We start from the raw sequence: 20,625 nt of genomic DNA, 5'->3' as shown, positions 1-20,625 counted from the left end.
AACAGCTTCATCCAGGATGGAACCAGGTTTGCCAGGGCAGTGGTAGTGGACTTGGACTCTGTCATTTAGGCAACTGCTTTGCTGCCAGGAATGTCAGTCCAAAAAGCTGAACTAAAAGCTCTAACCTAGGCTTTAAAGCTGGCAAAGGGGACCATAGCCAGCATTTTTACACTGACAGCAGATATACCTTTGCCATGGCTCATGTGCATGGGTTCATATACCAAGAGAGGGGACTGCTGACTGCTGAAGGAAAAGCCATTACAAAATAAGGACGAAATACTTGCTTTATACTAGGTATTATGGCTTCCCCTCAAGGTGACCATAATTCATGGCGCTGGTCATCAAAAAGGGATCTCAGAAACAGCCCAAGGAAACAGGCTAACTGATAAAGCTGCAAGGGAGGATGCCCAGGCCTCCACTGCTCACATCCTGGTAGCCTTATCACCCTGTACTCCTATCCATCCTAGAATATACTACTGAGGACAAAGATCAGGCCAAATGCCAGGGAACCTGCAGAAGCAATGGACAGCTGCAACTGTGAGTGATACACCATCCTACCTAAGGAATTCGCTAAATGACTCATCTATCACATCTCTCAGGCCTTGCATCTGAACCACCAAAAATTTTAAAAAAAATGTTGCAAGGAGCAAAGTACAAAATATTTGACTTGGGACACTTGGTGATCAGATAATCTCAAATATCCCACCTGTCAAGCTGTGAACCCCTCAGGCTTTAATCAAGGAACCCCAAGAACCAGAGTTAGAGGCTAGGGGTGAATTGGGAAATAGATTATACAGAAATAAAGCCAGTAACATGGATATAAATATCTGCTAGTTTTTATAGAAAACCTTTTAAGGATGAGTAGAAGCCTATCCTATGAAAGAGAGTCTGCCAATGAGGTGGCAAAGAAGAGATGACATCATATCTAGGTGTGATCTACCTACCCTGCTTTGGTCTGACAATGGACCAGTATTCATCTCTTAGGTAACTCAATATTTAATACATGTCTTAGAGACCAATTGGGAACTGCATTGTATGTACAGTCTCCAGAGTTCAAGACAGGTAGACAAGATGAATCAGACCCTGAAGGAGGCTTTGATCATATTAACACTTGAAACTGGCAATAACTGGGTATCTCTTCTATCTTGCACCTTACATAAAGCTAGTAATAACCCTTATATCTTAGGCATCATCCACTTTGAGATACTATATGGGAGGCCTCCTCCTATGCTGCCTAACCTCCAGTCTAATATTCTAGCTGAATATGACCAATACAAGTTCTTGGGGGTGCTTGGAGGCCCTCCACAGAGTCCAGAAACAGCTGCCTTACCATCTGTCGGGCTTTTGAGTCTGTTCCTCCCACTAACTCCCATTGCTTTGAACTAGGTAACGAAGTCTGGATTAAGAAGCATAGCCACTAACCCAATCACAGAAAGACATACATGGTATGCACTCATTGATAAGTGGCTATTAGCCCAAATGCTTGAATTACCCTAGATGCCTAGAGCAAATGAAACTCAAGATGGATGATCAAAATGTGAATGCTTCACTCCTTCTTTAAAAGGGGAACAAGAATACCCTTGGCAGGGAAGAGAGAGGCAAAGATTAAAACAGAGACTGAAGGAACACCCATTCAGAGTCTGCCCCACATGTGGCCCATACATATATAGCCACCCAATTAGACAAGATGGATGAAGCAAAGAAGTGCAGACCGACAGGAGCCGGATGTAGATCGCTCCTAAGAGACACAGCCAGAATACAGCAAATACAGAGGCGAATGCCAGCAGCAAACCACTGAACTGAGAATAGGACCCCCGTTGAAGGAATCAGAGAAAGAACTGGAAGAGCTTGAAGGGGCTCGAGACTCCATATGTACAACAATGCCAAGCAACCAGAGCTTCCAGGGACTAAGCCCCCCTACCCAAAGACTATACATGGACTGACCCTGGACTCTGACCTCATAGGTAGCAATGCATATCCTAGTAAGAGCACCAGTGGAAGGGGAAGCCCTGGGTCCTGCTAAGACTGAACCCCCAGTGAACTAGACTGGTGGGGGGAGGGCGGCAATGGGGGGAGGGTTGGGAGGGGAACACCCATAAGGAAGGGGAGGGGGGGGGATGTTTGCCCGGATACCGGGAAAGGGAATAGCACTTGAAATGTATATAAGAAATACTCAAGTTAATAAAAAAAAAATATATATATATATATATAAAAAAAGAAGCATAGCCACAAGACTCTGTAACCCCACTGGAAAGGACCTCATACTGTGATCCTGACCATGCTAATGGTTGTGAAAGTGGGTGGGATCCAGATGTGAATTCATCATTCCCACATTAAGCCTGTCAGGAGAGAGAAAACTCAGCAGTTGAGGTCTCATCAGGAATGGTTTCCATGGTACCCATCTCAAGGGCAGTGGAGGGCATCCCAACATCCCATCAACCCACTGAAGCTGCAGCTTCAACACTCCTGATCCTGCTTGCCTTACAGGAGTGTTGGTCTTTAGTAGGGGCCTGCTACATCAACCAGTAGCTCCCACCATTCCCTGAACCTGACTTGGCAGATAATTAATATTGCAATGGGTAAGGTTGCCAACTCTACCACTCACTCAGCTCCCCCGGGCACTTGGTTCCCTGCTCTTCATGTAGACCTTTATAAGGGATAAGGGATGGGACCCTCAACCAGACCTGGTTAGGGTTGTAACTTGCCTGGGGGCTGAAGGAACACACGGATTCATGAAGGCCTTTTACATTTGCCTGGGGCACTCTCAAAATCCCAACCAGTGGGCCAAATGCAGTGGTTGGGAGTCCTTTTCCTGTGTGGCATAGGGGTGCAAATGTACCAAATGGATAAACTGGAAGCCCCTCATCCCCACCTCATTAAAGATGGTCTCATCATTGTGACCCAGTTTGCTGATACCCGGACACCTGGGGCCATATCATGTGAAAGGACACCCAGCTCCCTAGGAGAGAAACCTGTAGACCTCGCTTTGAACCCTCTTACTGTCTAACAGGGTAACACAAAACAGACTTGTTAGGTTCACAGATGCTGGCAAGAAGAATGCTGATTGGATTGCCAGTAAGATATGGGGATTAAGACTTTATATCTCTAGCTATGATCCAGACTCCTGTTGACCATTCAACTGCTCTAGCAAGGCCTCATGGGACCCTATATAATGAACATAGGAATATTATTGAATAATGAATATTATTCCTATATAATGAATAAAGCATTCCTATATAATGAATGCTTTAGTGAGGTTTGTCAAGGAACAGATTTCCACTGTCCAACTGATGATTCTCAAGCAACAATACCAGCCCATGGAAATCTCAAGGATTTGAGATAAGCTATTATTCAGGGAGGGAATGAGAAGGTCGAGCTAAATTGACTCCATTACAGGCTGTGAGATGCCAGTTCAGGGTTCTAGGCCTAAGTTTCTTTTTCCCAAAACTGAACAAACCATGAAAAACTACAGCCCACAATCAGGAGCTGCTCCACCATCTGGCCTGAGGCAAGAATAGTTAGCAACAGTTCTGGAAAGTCCCCAGAACCTTGGCCAATCCCAGAGTCACCAGTACTCTTAGAAATTGTGCCAACCAATCAAGATAAAGGTCACCTACCCCTCTCTGGAATTCCCCTAATCAGCTTTAACTTGAGTCTGGGAGCTCACCATGAGGTGGCCATTTTGATGAATGCTAGACCCCTGCATGCTGACTATCTGCAAAATAAACACTCTTTGCTTTTGCATACTATTGAGTCTTTCTTTGGTGATTCTCAGACCCTTACAGCATGTAGAGGTCAGAGGACAACTTTCTGGGTTTATTTCTTAAGTTGTTGAAGCAGTTTCTCTCTTGTTTCTGTTATGCTGCAAATGCTCAACTTCTAGGTAACTCTCCTGTCTTCACCCGAAGTCTTGTAGGAATGTTAGGTTCAGATGGGTGGGCCCCACCACTTGACTCTTTATGTTGGTTCTGCAGATAAGATCCAGATCATCAGACCTAGGTGACAAGCACTTTTATCTATTGGGCCATCATTTGACCTTACAATTAAAAAAAATACATATTTATTTCATGTTGGTGGTGTGTACATATGTACATACCCCAGTACATGCACATGGAAGTCAGAGGAGTGTGGGAGTGGGTCTTTTCATCAGTATGGATCAAACTGAATCAATCAGTTTGTCATGATTCCTGGCAGGGCACCTTTACTCACTGGGGCCATTATCACTTTTGTTTTTTGTTTTTTAAACATATATATATATATATATATATATATATATATATATATATATATATGTCTCTATTCTACCTGATACTTCAGTAGTTAATTCTGTTCTCTATCCTAGCCCCAGGCAATCACTGACCTGCTTTCTATCATTAGAATTGGGTTTCTGTTTTTTAGAAGTTTGCATAAAAAATCAGCTAGTAAGTATGTGTATTTATTTTTATTTATGTGTATGTGTGTACTTGCTTGTCTGTATGTGAGCCTAACCTTTGTTATTTACCTTGATCACTTTATTTTTCATTTGGTGTGTATGTGTGTGTGCCTGCTTGTCTGTATGTGCATGCATACCTTACTCTCTCTGCTTAAGACAGCTGTGCCTATGTTTTGGATTTGTTTGCTCTTCATATTAATTTTGTTTGGTTTTAAAAGACAGAGCCTTGTTATATAAACCTAGTTGACTTGGTACTCATATGTAGCCCAGGATGGCCTCAAACTTTTGGCCGACTTCTTGCCTTAGCTTACCAAGTGCTGTAATTACAGGCTTGTGCCACTACAACTAGAGAATTTCAGGATCTTTTTTTTTCTGTGTCTTTAGGAAAAAAAAGTGTCATTAATGAGTTTGTAGTTGATGTTACTTTTTTTGTTGTGTGTTTTTTTTTAATGTTGCACTTGAGATTTAATAAACATAGTGCCTCATTCATGCTAAGTGCTTCTGAGCTATATACCTAGCCATCTTTTTTCTCTCCTCATTTCAAAACAGTCTCACTAAATTACCCTGACTGGCCTTGAACTTGCAGTCTTCTGTCTCAGGCCTCCCAAGTGCAACTGGCCGGCCGGCCTGCCTGCCTGCCTGCCTGCCTGCCTGCCTGCCTGCCTTTCTCTCCTTTGCACTTCTCCCACCACCCACCATACACACCTTTCTGGTTTTTGGTTTTTCAAGACAGGTTTCTCTGTGTAGTCCTGACTGTCCTGGAACTTTCTCTGTAGACTATGCTGGCTTTGAGTTTTCTTTTTAAAACAGGTTCTCATGTGTTCATACTGGCCTCAAACTTGCTGTGCAGCTGAGGATAACCTTAAACTTCTGATCCTCCTGCCTGCACTTCTCATGTGCTGAAATTACAGGCAAGCACCAGCACACTGGGTTTGTTGCTAGGAAGCAAATGCTTTGGCTTTAGGTTTGCCAGGTAAGTGCTGTACACTGAGCTATATAGATCTTTAGGGTCTTATATTCCATTTTTTGGTGTTTATTTTATAGGGATGTATTTCTTTATTCTGGCATTGAATCTTTGCTTTGGGTTTTATGGACATTTTAACAGTGTTGATTCTTCTGAGAATCCGTGAAAGGGCTTTGCAGTGATTCCTTCAATTTCTTTCATCAATGTTTTAATAGTTTTCAATGTGGGGATCCTTCCTATCTTCCTGCCTACCTACTGTCCTTTTTTTTTTGTTTGTTTTGTTTTTTGTTTTGTTTTCCTTTTGACAGATCTCTAGCTGGGCAGTGGTGGCCCACACCTTTGATCCCAGGACTCAGGAGGCAGAAACAGGCAGATAGATCTCTTGAGTTTAAGGTCAGCCTGGTTTGCACAGAGAAATCCTATCTAAAGAAAAACAACTACAACAGCAACAACAACAAAAGGACAAGTTTTTAATAGTCCTGGCTATCCTGGAACTTGATATGTAGACCAGGGACTGGCTTGGAATTCTCTGCCTCTGTCCCTAGAGTGCTGGGGTTAAAGGTGTGCGGCAGCACCATGCTTAGCAAGATCTTTGATTTTTTTTTTTTTTTTTTGTGGCTATAGTAAATGGAATTGCTTGCTTGCTTACTTTTTAGGCTAATTTGCTGTTGACATATGGAGACTATTTCTGATTATTGCCTCAACAGCTGAGAGTTAGCAGTCCTCAGGCTGGCCACAAAGGAGAGCTCTGCATATTTGTGGTATTAAATACCAGAACAGCCAGTATGTAAAATCGTGCCCATCATCCTCCCCCACACTGGGGTTTCACTAATTTGCAGTTCATTTTTCTGGTAGTGACAGCTGTAAGCTACTTCATGCACCTAGGAGTCAGCTAAGGGGGAAGTGACTGGGCCTGTCAGAGGTATCAGACATGAGAACAATTAAATTCTAATCTTGGAAGTCACTTGAAAGCTGTTTTACTCTTGTCAACTCACAGGTTCATTATGGATCTTTTCCCTCTCCAATAAAAGGAAGGGATAATGATAGCATTGCAGATAAACCTCAAAACCACCTTGGTAAATAAAAGATACTAGATACAAGAGAACATAATTTCACCTAGGAAAAATTTAGGAAATACAAGTAGTATATAAATCCAGAAAGTAGGTCATGGTAGTCTTCAACCAAGAGCAGAGAAAAGGAGGCATGGGGACAGGCATGAGGAATGTTTTGAGCTTAGTGGGTCTGTGTCATAATTGTGGTCCCACAGGTGCATAGCACTGTCATTTAACTTACAAAATTGTATGCTACCACAGATAACAAGAAAAGGGATCCTGGGGCAGTTTTATGGCACAATAAGAAAGACCATAGAAATAGATTATTTAAGAATTTGCCCTTTATTTCGAGAAGGAAGCATAGCAGTTATTTAACTTGTCTAAAAGAATTGCTAAATCAAAGAATTGCTCTAATGATCCAGTAAAATTATTGCTCCTTGTACAGTGTGAGTGTCTAAACACTAAACAGAATAGCAGTTGTCAACCCCAGCTCCCTTCACCCAATTTGTCATTTTTCTTGAAACCCTTTTTGTAAATGTGACTGGTGTTTTGCATGCATGTGTGTCTGTGTGAGGGTGTTAGTCATCCTAGAACTGGAGCTACAGACAGTTGTGAACTCTCATGCGGGTGCTGGAGAATTAAACCTGAATCCTCTGGAAGAGCAGCCAGTGCTCTTAACCACTGAGCCATCTCTCCAGACCCTTGGAATCTTTTTAAAACTACTTGTTGTAGAGGGTGTTTGAGATCAGACAAACCTCCTAAAATATTTTACTTATTTAAGACAGGGTTTCACGTTGGCTGGCCTGGAATCCTCAGCGATTCATGTTTCTGCCTGGGTAGGTTTAAAGGTGTGTGCTACCATCTCTACCTTCTAATATTTAACTTACTAAAAGCTTGTATTAGTCTTAACTACTTATTTTGTTTCTTTTTTTTTTCTTTTTTTCGGAGCTGGGGACCGAACCCAGGGCCTTGCGTTTGCTAGGCAAACGCTCTACCACTGAGCTAAATCCCCAGCCCCACTTATTTTGTTTCTTATTGGTTGTTTTTTTTTTTTTTTTTCTTTTACTTTTTTGTTGAGGAACTCCATTTACATCCTTAGGGCTACAGTGTAATTGTATTCGTAGTGAATGTTTTTAAATTTTTTAAAATTTCTATTTTGTTGCATGTGTGTGGTGTGCATGTGTGGGGGCAGATGTGTGTGCACATGTATGTGTGTGCACATGTATGTGTGTGCATGAAGAGGCAAGTATACTCTCCACTTTGTTTATTGAGGCAGCATCTCTCAATTGAACCGAGGGTTTGCTGATTCCTAGTCTTAGTTAGCCAGCTTCCCTCGGAGAGTCTCTGCATTTGTCCCCTGAGTCTGGGACTATAGTTTGTCAACATACCTGCCCAACTTTTACATGGGTTCTGCAGATCTTGTCCTCAAGCTTATGGGGCAAGAGAGCTTTATTCACTGAATTTATTCATGGTAAATTACTTTTTCTAAAAAAAAAAAAAAAATAGTGCCATTCCAGCAGAGGAGGTTCAGGCAGGAGGATCTCTGTAGGTTTGAAGCCAGCCTGGGCTACATAGCGAGTTCCAGGACAACTAGGACTAAATAGACCCTATCTCAAATATGAAATAAATTTATTTCTATTATTTTTGTGTTATGTGTGCCTCTGTGAGCCTGTGCCACCATCTTCATGCAGGTGCCCTTAGCGTGCAGAAGAGGGTGCTTAATGAGAGTCACATGTGCTCTCAGGACCATCATGGGGACGCTGGGTCCACTGCAAGAGCAATAAATTCTCTCAACTACTGAGCCATCTCTTTAGCCCCCAAAGGTGAATTCTTTTTGTTGTTGTTATTGTTTTATTTTTGTTTTTGAGACAGGATTTGTCTGTGTAAGCTTGCCTATCTTAGAACTCTGTAGACCAAACTGACTTCAAATTCACAGAGACCCACCTGCCTCTGCCTCCCAAGTGCTGGGATTAAAAGTGTATATTACCCACCCGGCCTCATTCTGTATTCTGTATAACTTTGTTAGAGGTAACATTGATGGGATAGAGAGAGGGTTGAGCTTGTGATGTGAGTAGCAATGGCTCAGGTGTTTGTTGCTGTACAGGTGTCCAAAGAACAAGCAGTGTCGACTCTCACTCTTTCCCTTTCCCAGTCTCCAGGCGTCTGTGCTTACCACTTGAATTTGACTGTGCATAACTTTCACTTGAATTTAGGATGGTGAGTGGCTAATTGTAACAGTAATGTGTTCATTGAAGAAAAGCTTATTTTCAGGTTAGACAGAAAATATGCATGATGATGCTCTCAAAAACTTAAGGCAGTTGAGTGAAAAACATGGACTATATAAAACACTACAATTAATAGGGCCTGGTGAAGAATTAAAACTAAGAAGTTCCACACTAAAATTCTGAAATAAGTCATTTGGTATTACGTAAAATACATTGGGCATTCTGTAAAAATTGAATTGAAAAGAAGAGTAGGTCATTTATACTTGCCTCCATGTGAAGTTCTGAGTAATTAAGTGGTGTTAGGTCTAGGGATTGAAGAGTGACGCTCACACTCAAGTATACAAGAGCAGAGATCGCGCACGCAGGGGTCTCTCCCTCTGGTGGACTGGCAGGCCCAGCTTTTATTGTCATGGGCATTCCAGGGTGGGGTATGTGTCCTTTTACCTTGGTTAGCTCTGTCTCTAGGGGTCTGACTGATGTATTGTTGCCTAGGCTCTGGAGACTTCCCAGGAGGCTGCTTACTCATTCTAGCTACCTATTCTCTCTTCAGGCCAGATGACAAGGTGTGCTCAGATTGGCTAACCACAGCTTCCTGGACCCGTGTTCTCATTTCTGGGAAGCAGAAACTTAGCCCTAATCTCCCAAACTGCTAGTTTGTAGCCTGTCATGGAGTTTATCCTGGCTCTGGCTAGCACATACCTTTCAGTAGCCATAGTTGTTGACAGCCAGTTTTTCTTTTTACTTCTTTTATGAGTATGTTTCACTGCTTGCATGTATGTCTTTATATCACTTATGTGCCTGGTGGTGTTTGAGGTCAGAACAGGGTATTGGATCCCCTGGGACTAGAATTATTGTCATAGTGTGGTACCTGGGAGCGGAACTCAAATTCTCTGCAAGAATAAAAAGTCCACAGAGCTGCTGAGTCAACTGTCTAGTCCCCAGAAAAGTTTTTAAAGGAAAATTCCTTAAAGAAAGATAGAATCAGAAAATCACCAATTTATAACTCCTAAATAAATAAATGAGGAGATATTGATCACCAATGAATGAAACTTCTGGATTAATTTCAAGAGTGAATCTCTCGGCAAGAAGATGAGGTTTCAGTTCCCACAGACATTTGTGTATATTGTGTGCATGAAGCATGTGCTAAGTAACACTGACAGAACATTTTGCTAGGAATGCACATTCTGCTCTAACGTAGGGCTTCCAGATTCACACCAAACAAAATTCAATTTGAATTTCAAATAAGCAGTCAATGATTTCTTTAGTATTAAGCTACATGCTTTTGAACACACTTATTTTTTCTTTTTAAAAGAAGTCAGGAACAAAAAGAAAAAAGGGGTAAAGTTTGTGTTGGGGTAGGGGACATGGTGTGCCTTACAAGAAAACTTAAGCATAATAATGAAGTGTATGGAACTCCCTTAGAGTCTGGTTTGAACAAAATATAGTTTTGTAAAAAGATATTTTAGAGTCAGCCAGATAGCTTATTGGGTAAAAACATTTGCCACAGAAGTCTGGCTACCTGATTTCGACCCTAGAGCCCATAGTGGATAAGGAGAATGACTCCCACACTATGTCCTCTGACCTCCACACACACACTAATGGTAAACACAAAATTTAAAAGATACTTAAAAATATACATTTAAAAAATATTTGAGGGGTTGGGGATTTAGCTCAGTGGTAGAGCGCTTGCCTAGCAAGTGCAAGGCCCTGGATTTGGTCCCCAGCTCCGAAAAAAAAGAAAAGAAAAAAATATTTGAGCTGGGCATCGTGGTATATACTTTTAATCCCAGCACTCTGGATGGAGAGCCTGGAGGACCTCTATGTTCAAGGCCATTCTCGTCTGCCTAGTAAATTTCAGGGCAGCCAAGACTACAAAGAGAGACCCTGTCTCAAAACAAACAAACAAAAATTGATAAAAATATTTGTGGCTATGGACTGAGTATAAGAAAACAAAGAATCATTTTAAATTTTATTAACTATATTAAATCACATAATGGTTGTTATATAAACATTTCCACTTAAAATGAATTTACAGATGAAATAACATATCTGCAGTTTACTTTAAAATATATTTCAGGAAAGAAAAAAAATGAATCAAGGAAGCAAGTGTAGCAAATTTTGGTAACTGAAGTACCTCAGGGTGAATAACGTGTTTTTGGTATTATACTATTATTATGCTATAGTATTATACTATGTACTTTTGTGATACTTGAAGTTTTATGATTTTTAAATGCTGTAGGTGCTCACTGTGCCTATTTATACCAAGCACCTGTTAAATACCATATAGAATCTATCACAAATACATTTCAACATGTTTGTAGAATATATTAGCACAACTAATTTCATGATGTATTGAACTTTTAGTCAGGTTTTAAATGTAAAAAGAGTGCAGAAGGATAGCTCTGTATTGAGTGCTTGCCTAGCATTAGTAAGGCCATATAAGGTTTTTGTCTCTGTCTTAGTTAGGGTTTCCATTGCTGTGAACAGACCATGACCAAGGCAACTCTTATAAAGGAAAACATTTCACTGGGGCCGACTTACAGGTTAAGAGGTTCAGTCTATTATCAAGGCAGGAAGCATGGTATCATTCAAGCAGGCATGGTACTGGAGGAGTTGTGAATTCTATATCTTGTTCCAAAAGCAAAGAGAATACTGACTTCCAGGAGGAGGAGGTTCTTTCAGATCCCACTCCCACAGTGACACTTCCTCCAACAAGGCCACACCTAATAGTGCTACTCCCTGGGCCAAGCATATTCAGACTACCACAGTCTCTAACATTGCAGAAAACCCTAAAACAAAACATAACACAAGACCCATAGTTGTTAAATAGTTTGACCATGTATGTCACCTGCTTCTTGGTTTCTTTTTCTTTTCTAAGATTTATTTATGTATATGAGCACCCTATTTGCATATATGCCTGCATGACAGAAGAGAGCATCAGATCCCATTATGATGGTTGTGAGCCACCATGTGGTTGCTGGGTATTGATCAGGACCAGTGCTCTTAACTGCTGAGCCATCTCTCCAGCTCTGCATCTCAGGTTCCTAGGAGAGCTGGACCGGATGCTGGTTTCTTGCCTCCTAATCTAGTAACCTGTATTAGTAATTTGGTTTACTGAGTTATTTAAAATCAAGATCTATCTTATTTGACATATTAAAATAATACCTCTGCCTTTACATCTTCAGTATGCTTACTGCCGTGCGTTGCATAGTGTATGTGTGGAAGTCAGAAGACTGCTTACAGGAATTGATTCTCCTCTCACCCCTGAACCATTGTTGCTACCTCTTCACCTTATTTTTTTGAGATAGACTGGAGCTCTCCTAGACTGGCTGGCCAGCAAGCATTGAGGGTCTTCCTGTCTTTGCTCCCCAGAGATTACATATTCTGTTACAACTAGCTCTATGGGATTTTTTTTGTTTTGTTGATTAATTATTTATTTACAACCCAAATGGTGCCCCCACCCCCCTACAGAGTTCTTTCCTTCATTCTCCGCTCCCTTTCACTTCTGAGAGGGTGCCCCTCACCCTGTATCCCCCTACTCTAAAGCATCAAGTCTCTACAAGATTAGGCACATCCTCTCCCACTGAGGACACACAAGGCAGCCCTCTTTAATGAGCAGAGACCAGAAGAAGAATCAGATGCCTTAGAACTGAAATTATTGGCATTTGAAGGTTGCCCAGTTTGTTATGTGGGTCCATTGCCTGAACAGCAATCACTGTTAACCTCTGAACAGAATCTCCGGGGCCTAGGGCATTGCTCATGCTAAGCATGCACTCCACCGCTGATATCCCTCCACAGCCTTTACCTTTGACTTTTTGACAGAGATAGACCAGTAAAGTAAAATTATCATCTGAGTAAAATTTTCAATGCATCTACCCTCAAATCTGGAAGTTTACTTTGTTTTTATTTTGTTCTGTGTTTCAGTGGTAGGGTTCAAATGTTTTTGTTTGAAGTTGCAAGAGTAATTCTGATGCTTATTTCAGAAGTTAAAGGAGGGATGAACTTTTGTAAAATGGAATATAATTATAGGGAAGCATGTTAAATCTGAAAACAAAGGAACATAGTCTAACGGTAGTGCCCATAAAAGTGGGATGGCTACAGCTGTGTTAGAAGAACTTCCATGGCTGCTTTACTCTGCATGTTGTTGTTGCTGCTGCTGCTGCTGCTGTTATTATTGTTATTGTTATTGTTATTATTATTATTTCTCTTCCCATGATGTTATAGGTTATACAAGTGTTTCAAAACTAATGTTTTAGTCTCATTTACTTATTAGGAATGCAGTAAAGGCTGTGATTATCAGAGTTGAACTGAGAAACATTTGCCATTACACCAAGGGAATTGGTGTGCAAAATACAGAATCTTAGGCAGCCTGGGTATAGCACTTACAGTCTGTTCCCATGGGTTAGAGCTGAGCCAAATCGAGAGTGCAGCTGCTTAGAATTTGCTTAAATCAAAACCCTGAAGGTAGAATAAATTCTCTTCTCTTCTTAAATGCTAGGTGGTAAAGATAGGAGAGATAACAATAGCAATGGTAATAACTGCCGACACTTATGACCATGGAACATTGAATGTGTGTGTCCTAGTCATTATGCTGGGTTTATTGTTTGTCACTCAGATGGGCCTCAGACTTGCTCTGTGACCAAGAGTGTCTTGAACGTCTAATCTGCCTGCCTTTACCTCCCAGATGCTGGAATCACAGGTGTAAGGTATGGCCTAGAGTTTGGCAGTGCTTGGGAGCGAACCTAGGGTTTTATGCAGCTAGTCAGGATGATTTGAACTGAGCCGGATCCCTCAACCCTTACTGGTGTTTCTTTATTCAGTTGGGAGAATTTAGGGATTCTGTTACCTTCTTTTTCCTTTTCTTGTCTTGAAGCAAGGTGTTACTTTGTATTCCAAATCGCCCTCAAACTTTGTAGATAACTCTGTTGCCAGGGCTGATCTCAAATTCAATGTAACCCTCTCTCAGCTCCCCAAGTGCTTGGATTACAGGCCCCACTACCAAACCGACCCACAGATCTTTGAGGGTGGAGGACCTAATACCCATGAAGTCGGTAATGAGTGCATCTCTTAGTCCGCCTTTTTTTTTTTTTTTTTTTCTTTTTAGACAGAGCTTTTATTGAATCTGGCACAGGATCTTTGTGGAACTTTGAGATTCAGCCAGTCTGGCTGCCAGCGACTTCTGAGTGCCTCCTGTCTGCACTCCAGCACTCACATTGCAGTCACACACGACCAACCACGCTTGCCTTTTCTTCTTAAGGGGATCAAATTTAGATCTTCAGGCTTGTAAGTAAGGAGGTATTTGACTGACTGAACTGTCTTCCCAGGTCCCAAATATCTTTTTAAACAAACAAAAACCAGGGTTTTATATAGCCCAGGCTAGCCTTGAGCTTGCAGCGATTCCCCTGCCTCCGTGTTGGGATTTCAGACGCCCAGCTTCTATGGCATTCCTGCTGCAAAGTTGAAGAACATTGAGTTTCTGAAAACACACTAAGCGATTGTAACTTGTTACATACACACTTATACCTCCTTGGTAGGATTGTGTGATGATGAACAAATACAAGGCCCAGAACAGTGTCTGGTATGTATTAGATGCTCAATAGATACTAGATGTTGTTATGGTTTCTGAAGCTCCATGATTGGTTTTTTGGGTTTTTTTTTTTGTTTTTTTTTTTTTTTTTGTTTTGTTTTTTGTTTTTTTTTTTTTTTTTTTTTTGGTTCTTTTTTTTCGGAGCTGGGGACCGAACCCAGGGCCTTGCGCTTCCTAGGTAAGCGCTCTACCACTGAGCTAAATCCCCAGCCCCCCATGATTGGTTTTTGAATGCCCTGGTAGGGGCCATTTCATTCATGATAGAAAAATGGGATTTTTAAAGCAAGGACAAGTATTCTAGATAAGAAAAAAAAACAGCAATAAAATGTTTTGGTTAATATTTTAAAAAATGGGTTGGAACCTCTTATCCTGTGCTGGTGCCAGCATCATTGGGCCATATGGCACTGAGGGTACTTTTATCTCAGAGGCTCCATGCCGCCCCCAAGTATTCTCAGACCCAAGCCGTCTGTGAGCCATTCCAGTGTGGTACGTTGCCATGCTGATCCCTAGAGTTAGTTCTGGTACTGGAGGGCCATATAGAACTAACCATAGTTTATCTCTGGTTAGTATCTCTCCTGGTGGCTCGCCACTAGCCACAAACTCTGGTTCCAGCTACCCAGTAAAATCAGTACTCAATAAACTGTAATTTATCAATCAGATTTATATGTTAAATTCTCAATCCATAATATATCCACACAATAAACTCACAACCAATTAATAAAGATATAAACCGCCCACCTAGATAAGGTAAATTGACCTATAGAAATCCATCCCTTAAGGAAATACAATAACCTGTATCTATGTAGAGATGCATGGTAAGTATCGTTTATGCCTGCCTCCATGTTGCCTTTCTCTTTCTGCTTCCCCTCTCCTTCTAAAACCTCTGTTCTTACCTCCCTCCCTTCTCATCCAATGACAGGCCTCATTTTATCTTGTGTCTGCCTTCACCTGCATAATGACATCAACCTACAATAAAGGGATTGGTGGTTTTAGTTTTGCTACTGTATAAGGTATTTGGGGGCAAAGTGATAGAAAAAAATACCTAGATCTAGAGATGAAAATCTCATTTTGGAGAAAAGTTCTTGAGCTGTCTTAAAAAGATGGGTGTGGCACACACATGGTGACAAGTGATGAGAAGCACCTGGCCTCCTCCTTCTTTGCTAGTGAGAGTGGAAATAGTACAGCCAGCTTAAGAGGTAGCTTGGCAGTTTATTATAAAACTACATGGCTTATCATACAATCCAGTAATTATGCACCTTGGCATTTACATAAAGGAGTTGAAAATCATGTCCACATGAGAACTGCATTGGTGTTTATAGAAGCTTTATTCATAATTGCCCAAACTATAAGCATCCTTCATTACGTGAACAAATAAATAAACCAGGGCAAACTCACATGTAGAATGGGTTTTAGTAGTGAAAAGAAACAAGCTAATAAGCCGTAAAAAGACTTGGAGAAAATCTAAATTATGAATGAAAGAGTCAGTCTAAAGGCTGACACGCTGCGTGCTTCCAAGTACATGACACTCTGGAGGAGGAGGAACTGGAGGCAGAAAAGATTACTGGGTCAGGTATGTGATACATGCCTTTAATCCGAACACTTGAGGAAGCCGTGGATCGGAGGTCAGCTTAGGCTACAATAGTGGGTACCAGGACAGCCAGTGCTACAGAGTGAGACCCTGCCCCAGACAAAGAGATCATTAGTACCATTAAGTGGGTGAGTGGGAAGGGTGAGTAGACACAGCTCAGGAGTTTGGGGGCAATCAGACTTCCATGTGTTACTCACATAGAGAAGACATGCACTGTTTGTTCAAGTTCACAACTTCTCTAACACTAGATAAGAGCTCTAAGTAAGCTGCAAACTTAAAGTAATGCTCCTTTGTCAGTGTAGGTCCATTCGTGGAGAAGAGTGCATGTGAGGCAGGATATTTGGCCAGTTTCTGTACCTTCTGCTCAGTTTTCTGTGAACCTAAAATAGCTCCAAAATCCTAACAAGAAAGGCAAAGGAGCCCCAAACTTGGTGGCTCAAAACAATTGCCCTTTAATTTGCTTAAAGCTCTGAGTGTTAGTGATTTGGACCAAGCTTAATAGTTCTTTACCGGATCTCCCCTAGAGTCACTCCTATGGGCCCCCTAAGACCATTGGGAAATATAGATATTTACATTATAATTCCTAACAGTAGCAAAATCAGTTATGTAGCAATGAAAGTAATTTTATGGTCACCACAGCATGAAGAACTGTATTAAAGGGCGGCAGTGGGAGGAAGGTTGAGACTCACAGCTCTTATGGCAGCCCTCCAGTTGGATAGTCTTAGGATGGCTTCTCTTGCACATCTGGGTTTTTGGCTATCAAAGTAGTAGTGGTAGTACATGATCCTCTGGCTACTGGCTAGACTTCTTCACATGGTCATAGAAGAATTCGAACAGCAGTACAAACTAAGGTGGCTCTCCAGCCCTTCGTGGCAGTCTATTTCATTGCATTCTATTACCCAAAAGAAGTTAGAAGGCTATTCTAGATGCAGTGGGAGGAGAAGTAGAGTTTACCCTTCATGGAAGGACTGCAACAATTTTGTGGGCTGCTTTTGCAGAGGGCAAACCTACTCCTAGTAGATGTCAGAGTTAGTACAGGATGTGTTGCTTGGACCCTTTGGTCTTTTGTTCTGCCTAATTAGTATTTTAGTATTTCCTCCAAATTTAATTATTCAAAGCAGCTTGGTTGTCCTTGTTATCCTGTCATTAACACACACGGGGGGGGGATTTCTCTTAGAACAAAAATAAATTAAAATGAAAGCAATTTTTCAGTAATTAATTGAGTTTTGAAAACTCTGAAGGATCAAACCATTTTGAAAAGAAAAAATGTAAGAGACTGGAGAGATGACCCAGTGGTTAAGAGCACTGATTGCTCTTCAAGAGGACCTGGGTTCGATTCCAAGTACCCAAATGGCAGCTCACAACTTTGTGGGCATCAGGTATACATGTGGTTAACTGACATACATGCAGACAAAACGCTCATACACATAAAATAAATAAATAATTTTGAAAAAATTTTTCAAAAGTTAGGCATAGGCATGGTAGCTCATGCTTGTAATCCTAGTGATGGGGAAGTCAAGGCAATAAGATTATCACAGCTTGAGGCAGCCAGAGCTGCAGAGCAAATTCCAGACCAGGCTAGGCTATACAGGCTATACAGACAAACACGCAGAGGGCAGGGGAGACAGCTAGCTCAGTGGTTTCCAGAGGACTCGTATTTAATACTAGCACTTGAGCTCCAGGGGATACAACACTATTTTCTAGCCTCAGAGGGCACTACAATCACACACTCAGAAGCACATTTAAGATACTGATGAAATATTTTAAAGTACGATTTAAGTTGGGGATTTAGCTCAGTGGTAGAGCACTTGCCTAGCAAACGCAAGGTCCTGGGTTCGGTCCCCAGCTCCGGGAAAAAAAAAAAAAAAGTACGATTTAAGTTCTTTCTAATATCCTTAAGAACTTGAGCTTGATTAACAGGAATAATGGAGAACCACTCAGAATTCCGACTGTAATAGACAAAAATTTTGTATTAATTACCACATCACCTGTTAGTATTTAATTAAATTCCTAGTGTTTTAAGTGTTTTAATGTGAGTCATTAAATTTTGTGTCGGTAGTATTAATTTCCTAGGAAAATTATTTGATTGATGTTTTGTTCAGGTAGACATCTGTGACCACCTTTTAGAATTATCTTAAATACTGAATGAATTGATTCTGAATTGTTCTTTTTTTACTTCTGCCTTACTTACCAGTACACAGCAGATTAAAAATGCATTTTTCTTTGAGCTGTGTTCCTTTATAGTCCTTGTGGTTGCTATTTTGTTCTGCTGTCTATTCTGAAAGAGTTCTTAGCCTTTGTTCATTAATCATAGGAAGCAGGTGTGCAACATGCCTTGCCCTTAAGTGGAGCATCTAAAATTAGTCTTGTACAATCAGTGGTTGGGAACAAAGTTTCAGCAGTGTATTGCCTGTGTTAAGCAGATACTGCAGAGTTAGGAGAAACTCCCAAGCAATTAAGTAAGTGGTCTGTGTTATGTCTGTGTCCATATATTTATTTAAATATATAATTAGAAACTTTTTATTAAACAGATGAAGAAATCAAACTTAGTTCATATGCTCTGTATAAAAGTGGCTTTGCTTATAAACTATGCTGTTTAATTATCTATTTCAGAAGAAAAAGATGTAGGAAACTTGAGATGATAACTGTTTTTCTGCATATTTGTCCGTTTTAATTTGTAAAGGAATATAATCAGTTTATTCTATATGGATGACTTCTTTTTCTCTTTTTCTTCAGAGTTCATATAAACCTAATCACAAAAATGGCATCCTGGTTGTATGAGTGTCTTTGTGAAGCTGAGCTTGCACAGTATTATCCTCATTTTACTGCGCTTGGCCTTCAAAAAATAGATGAATTAGCCAAGGTTACAATGAAGGACTACTCCAGATTGGGAGTCCATGACATGAACGACCGCAAACGTCTTTTCCAACTCATCAAAATCATTAAGATTATGCAGGAGGATGATAAAGCCATCAGTAGCCCAGAGCATCCTCTTCAAGCAAGAAGCCTGTACATCAAGCCTCAGGAATTCAGATCTGGGCCCCGAAGACAACTGCATTTTGATTCTCCTGACAGCAAAGACAAAATGGCCAGCAATGAAATGGGCAGTTTATCCGACTTCTCTGTAAATGAGCAGAAGTCCACTTACCTAAAAGTGCCGGAGCACATGCTACCAGAGGATTCCCAGTACCAGACCAAAATAAGAACCCCGGATGCTGCTGCTGCTGCTGCTGCTGGTGGTGGTGGTGGTGGTGCTGCTGCTGCTGCTGCTGCTGCTGCTTACATGCAAACAGACATTAACGCTCCACTCTTTGCATCAAATTACTTTTCTTCAAAACTGGGAAATTGTGATATCCCCGTTATTCAAAGAGTCTCTCATGTTTCAGGGTATAACTATGGACTCCCTCACTCCTGTGTCAGGTAATACTTTATTTTATGTTTTTGGGAGAAGTAGGGGAAGACAGCCTAAGGCAGAACAGATTTCTTCTTGATGACCAGAGGAGTGCAAATACTCCAGATTCTTAGTGAATGACTATAACATATGAATGATAGCAAGTTGTGCCTTAATAATCTCAGTAAATGGATAGAAGCAAATTTAGGGGGAACTGGAATTTTCTGGATGGCAAAAAGCTGATGTACATTGTTGGTGTATATCAAACAGCTGCTGCATTGCAGGGTCTGCTGTAGGCCTGGCAGACCTGTTACTGTTACTTCCTAGAGTGTAATGTGACAGCTTAGAGTGCTCGAGAAAGTAGAGTGGCTAACTGCGGTCTACAATGGTACTAATACTCAGAGCAGGAGAGCAGGTAGTTAAAATGAGTAGTTCTTTGAACAGTTGTCATCTGCATACATTGGAACAGGATCCTGATTCTGGCTGCAGGCTTTTTTTTTTTTTTTTTTAAATCCAGCCCTGAAAAAACAGGTGAGTTTTGGTGATTACAAAAAGTAAGACCTTTTGGGGGTTGGGGATTTAGCTCAGTGGTAGAGCGCTTGCCTAGGAAGCGCAAGGCCCTGGGTTCGGTCCCCAGCTCCGAAAAAAAAGAACCAAAAAAAAAAAAAAAAAAAGTAAGACCTTTTGATGGCAATTAGAGGTTGTGAGTTAGAATGGCAGTAATTTTCACCTAGGGCTTCAAGATAGAATTTTAAATAAGATCCTTGAGAGGTGAAATACTGAATAATACCCAATGCTAAGAATGATATGATAGAAAATATGTTCCTTTAAAATATTACTTGTTATATTACTATGAAAGAAACACACACACACACACACACACACACATTTGGTTGGGGTTTTTTGGTCTTGGTTTTGGTTTCTGAGACAGTTCCTCTGAATAGCTTTGGATGTCCTGGAACTCACTTTGTAGACTAGACTGGTATCTTAGTCAGGGTTTCTACTCCTGCACACACATCACGACCAAGAAGCAAGTTGGGGACGAAAGGGTTTATTCAGCTTACACTTCCACATTGCTGTTCATCACCAAAGCAAGTCAGGACTGGAACTCAAGCAGGTCAGGAGGCAGGAGCTGATGCAGAGGCCATGGAGGGATGTTTCTTACTGGCTTGCTTCCCCTGGCTTGCTCAGCTTGCTCTCTTATAGAACCCAAGACCACCAGCCCTGGGACGGCACCACCCACAATGGGTCCTCCCACCTTGATCACTAGTTGAGAAAATGCCTTACAGCTGGGTCTCATGGAGGCATTTCCTCAACTGAGGCTCCTTTCTCTGTGATAACTCCAGCTTGTATCAAGTTGACACACAAACCAGCCAGTACAACTGG

The 20,625-nt window shown here is 41.2% G+C and overlaps 1 protein-coding gene across 3 annotated transcripts in view; it reads left to right on the top strand.

Moving 5' to 3' along the window:
• Nucleotides 1-20,625, top strand: part of Kif24 (kinesin family member 24) — a 66,805-nt gene that overhangs the window by 10,726 nt on the left and 35,454 nt on the right. For 2 of the 3 annotated variants that reach the window (XM_039111402.2, XM_006238113.5), the window contains exon 2: nt 18,585-19,268. In XM_039111402.2, the coding sequence (XP_038967330.1) occupies nt 18,610-19,268 (659 nt within the window). In that variant the 5' untranslated portion in view covers nt 18,585-18,609. Of the gene's footprint in view, nt 1-13,777; nt 13,957-18,584; nt 19,269-20,625 lie in introns of all 3 variants that reach the window. The other variant, XM_017593713.3, reaches the window with a different exon arrangement.

This window comes from Rattus norvegicus, chromosome 5, assembly GCF_036323735.1.
Source record: "Rattus norvegicus strain BN/NHsdMcwi chromosome 5, GRCr8, whole genome shotgun sequence".
Lineage (NCBI taxonomy): Eukaryota > Metazoa > Chordata > Mammalia > Rodentia > Muridae > Rattus > Rattus norvegicus.
The sequence above is the reverse complement of the archived record's forward strand: the minus strand, read 5'-3'. Positions and strand labels throughout refer to the sequence as shown.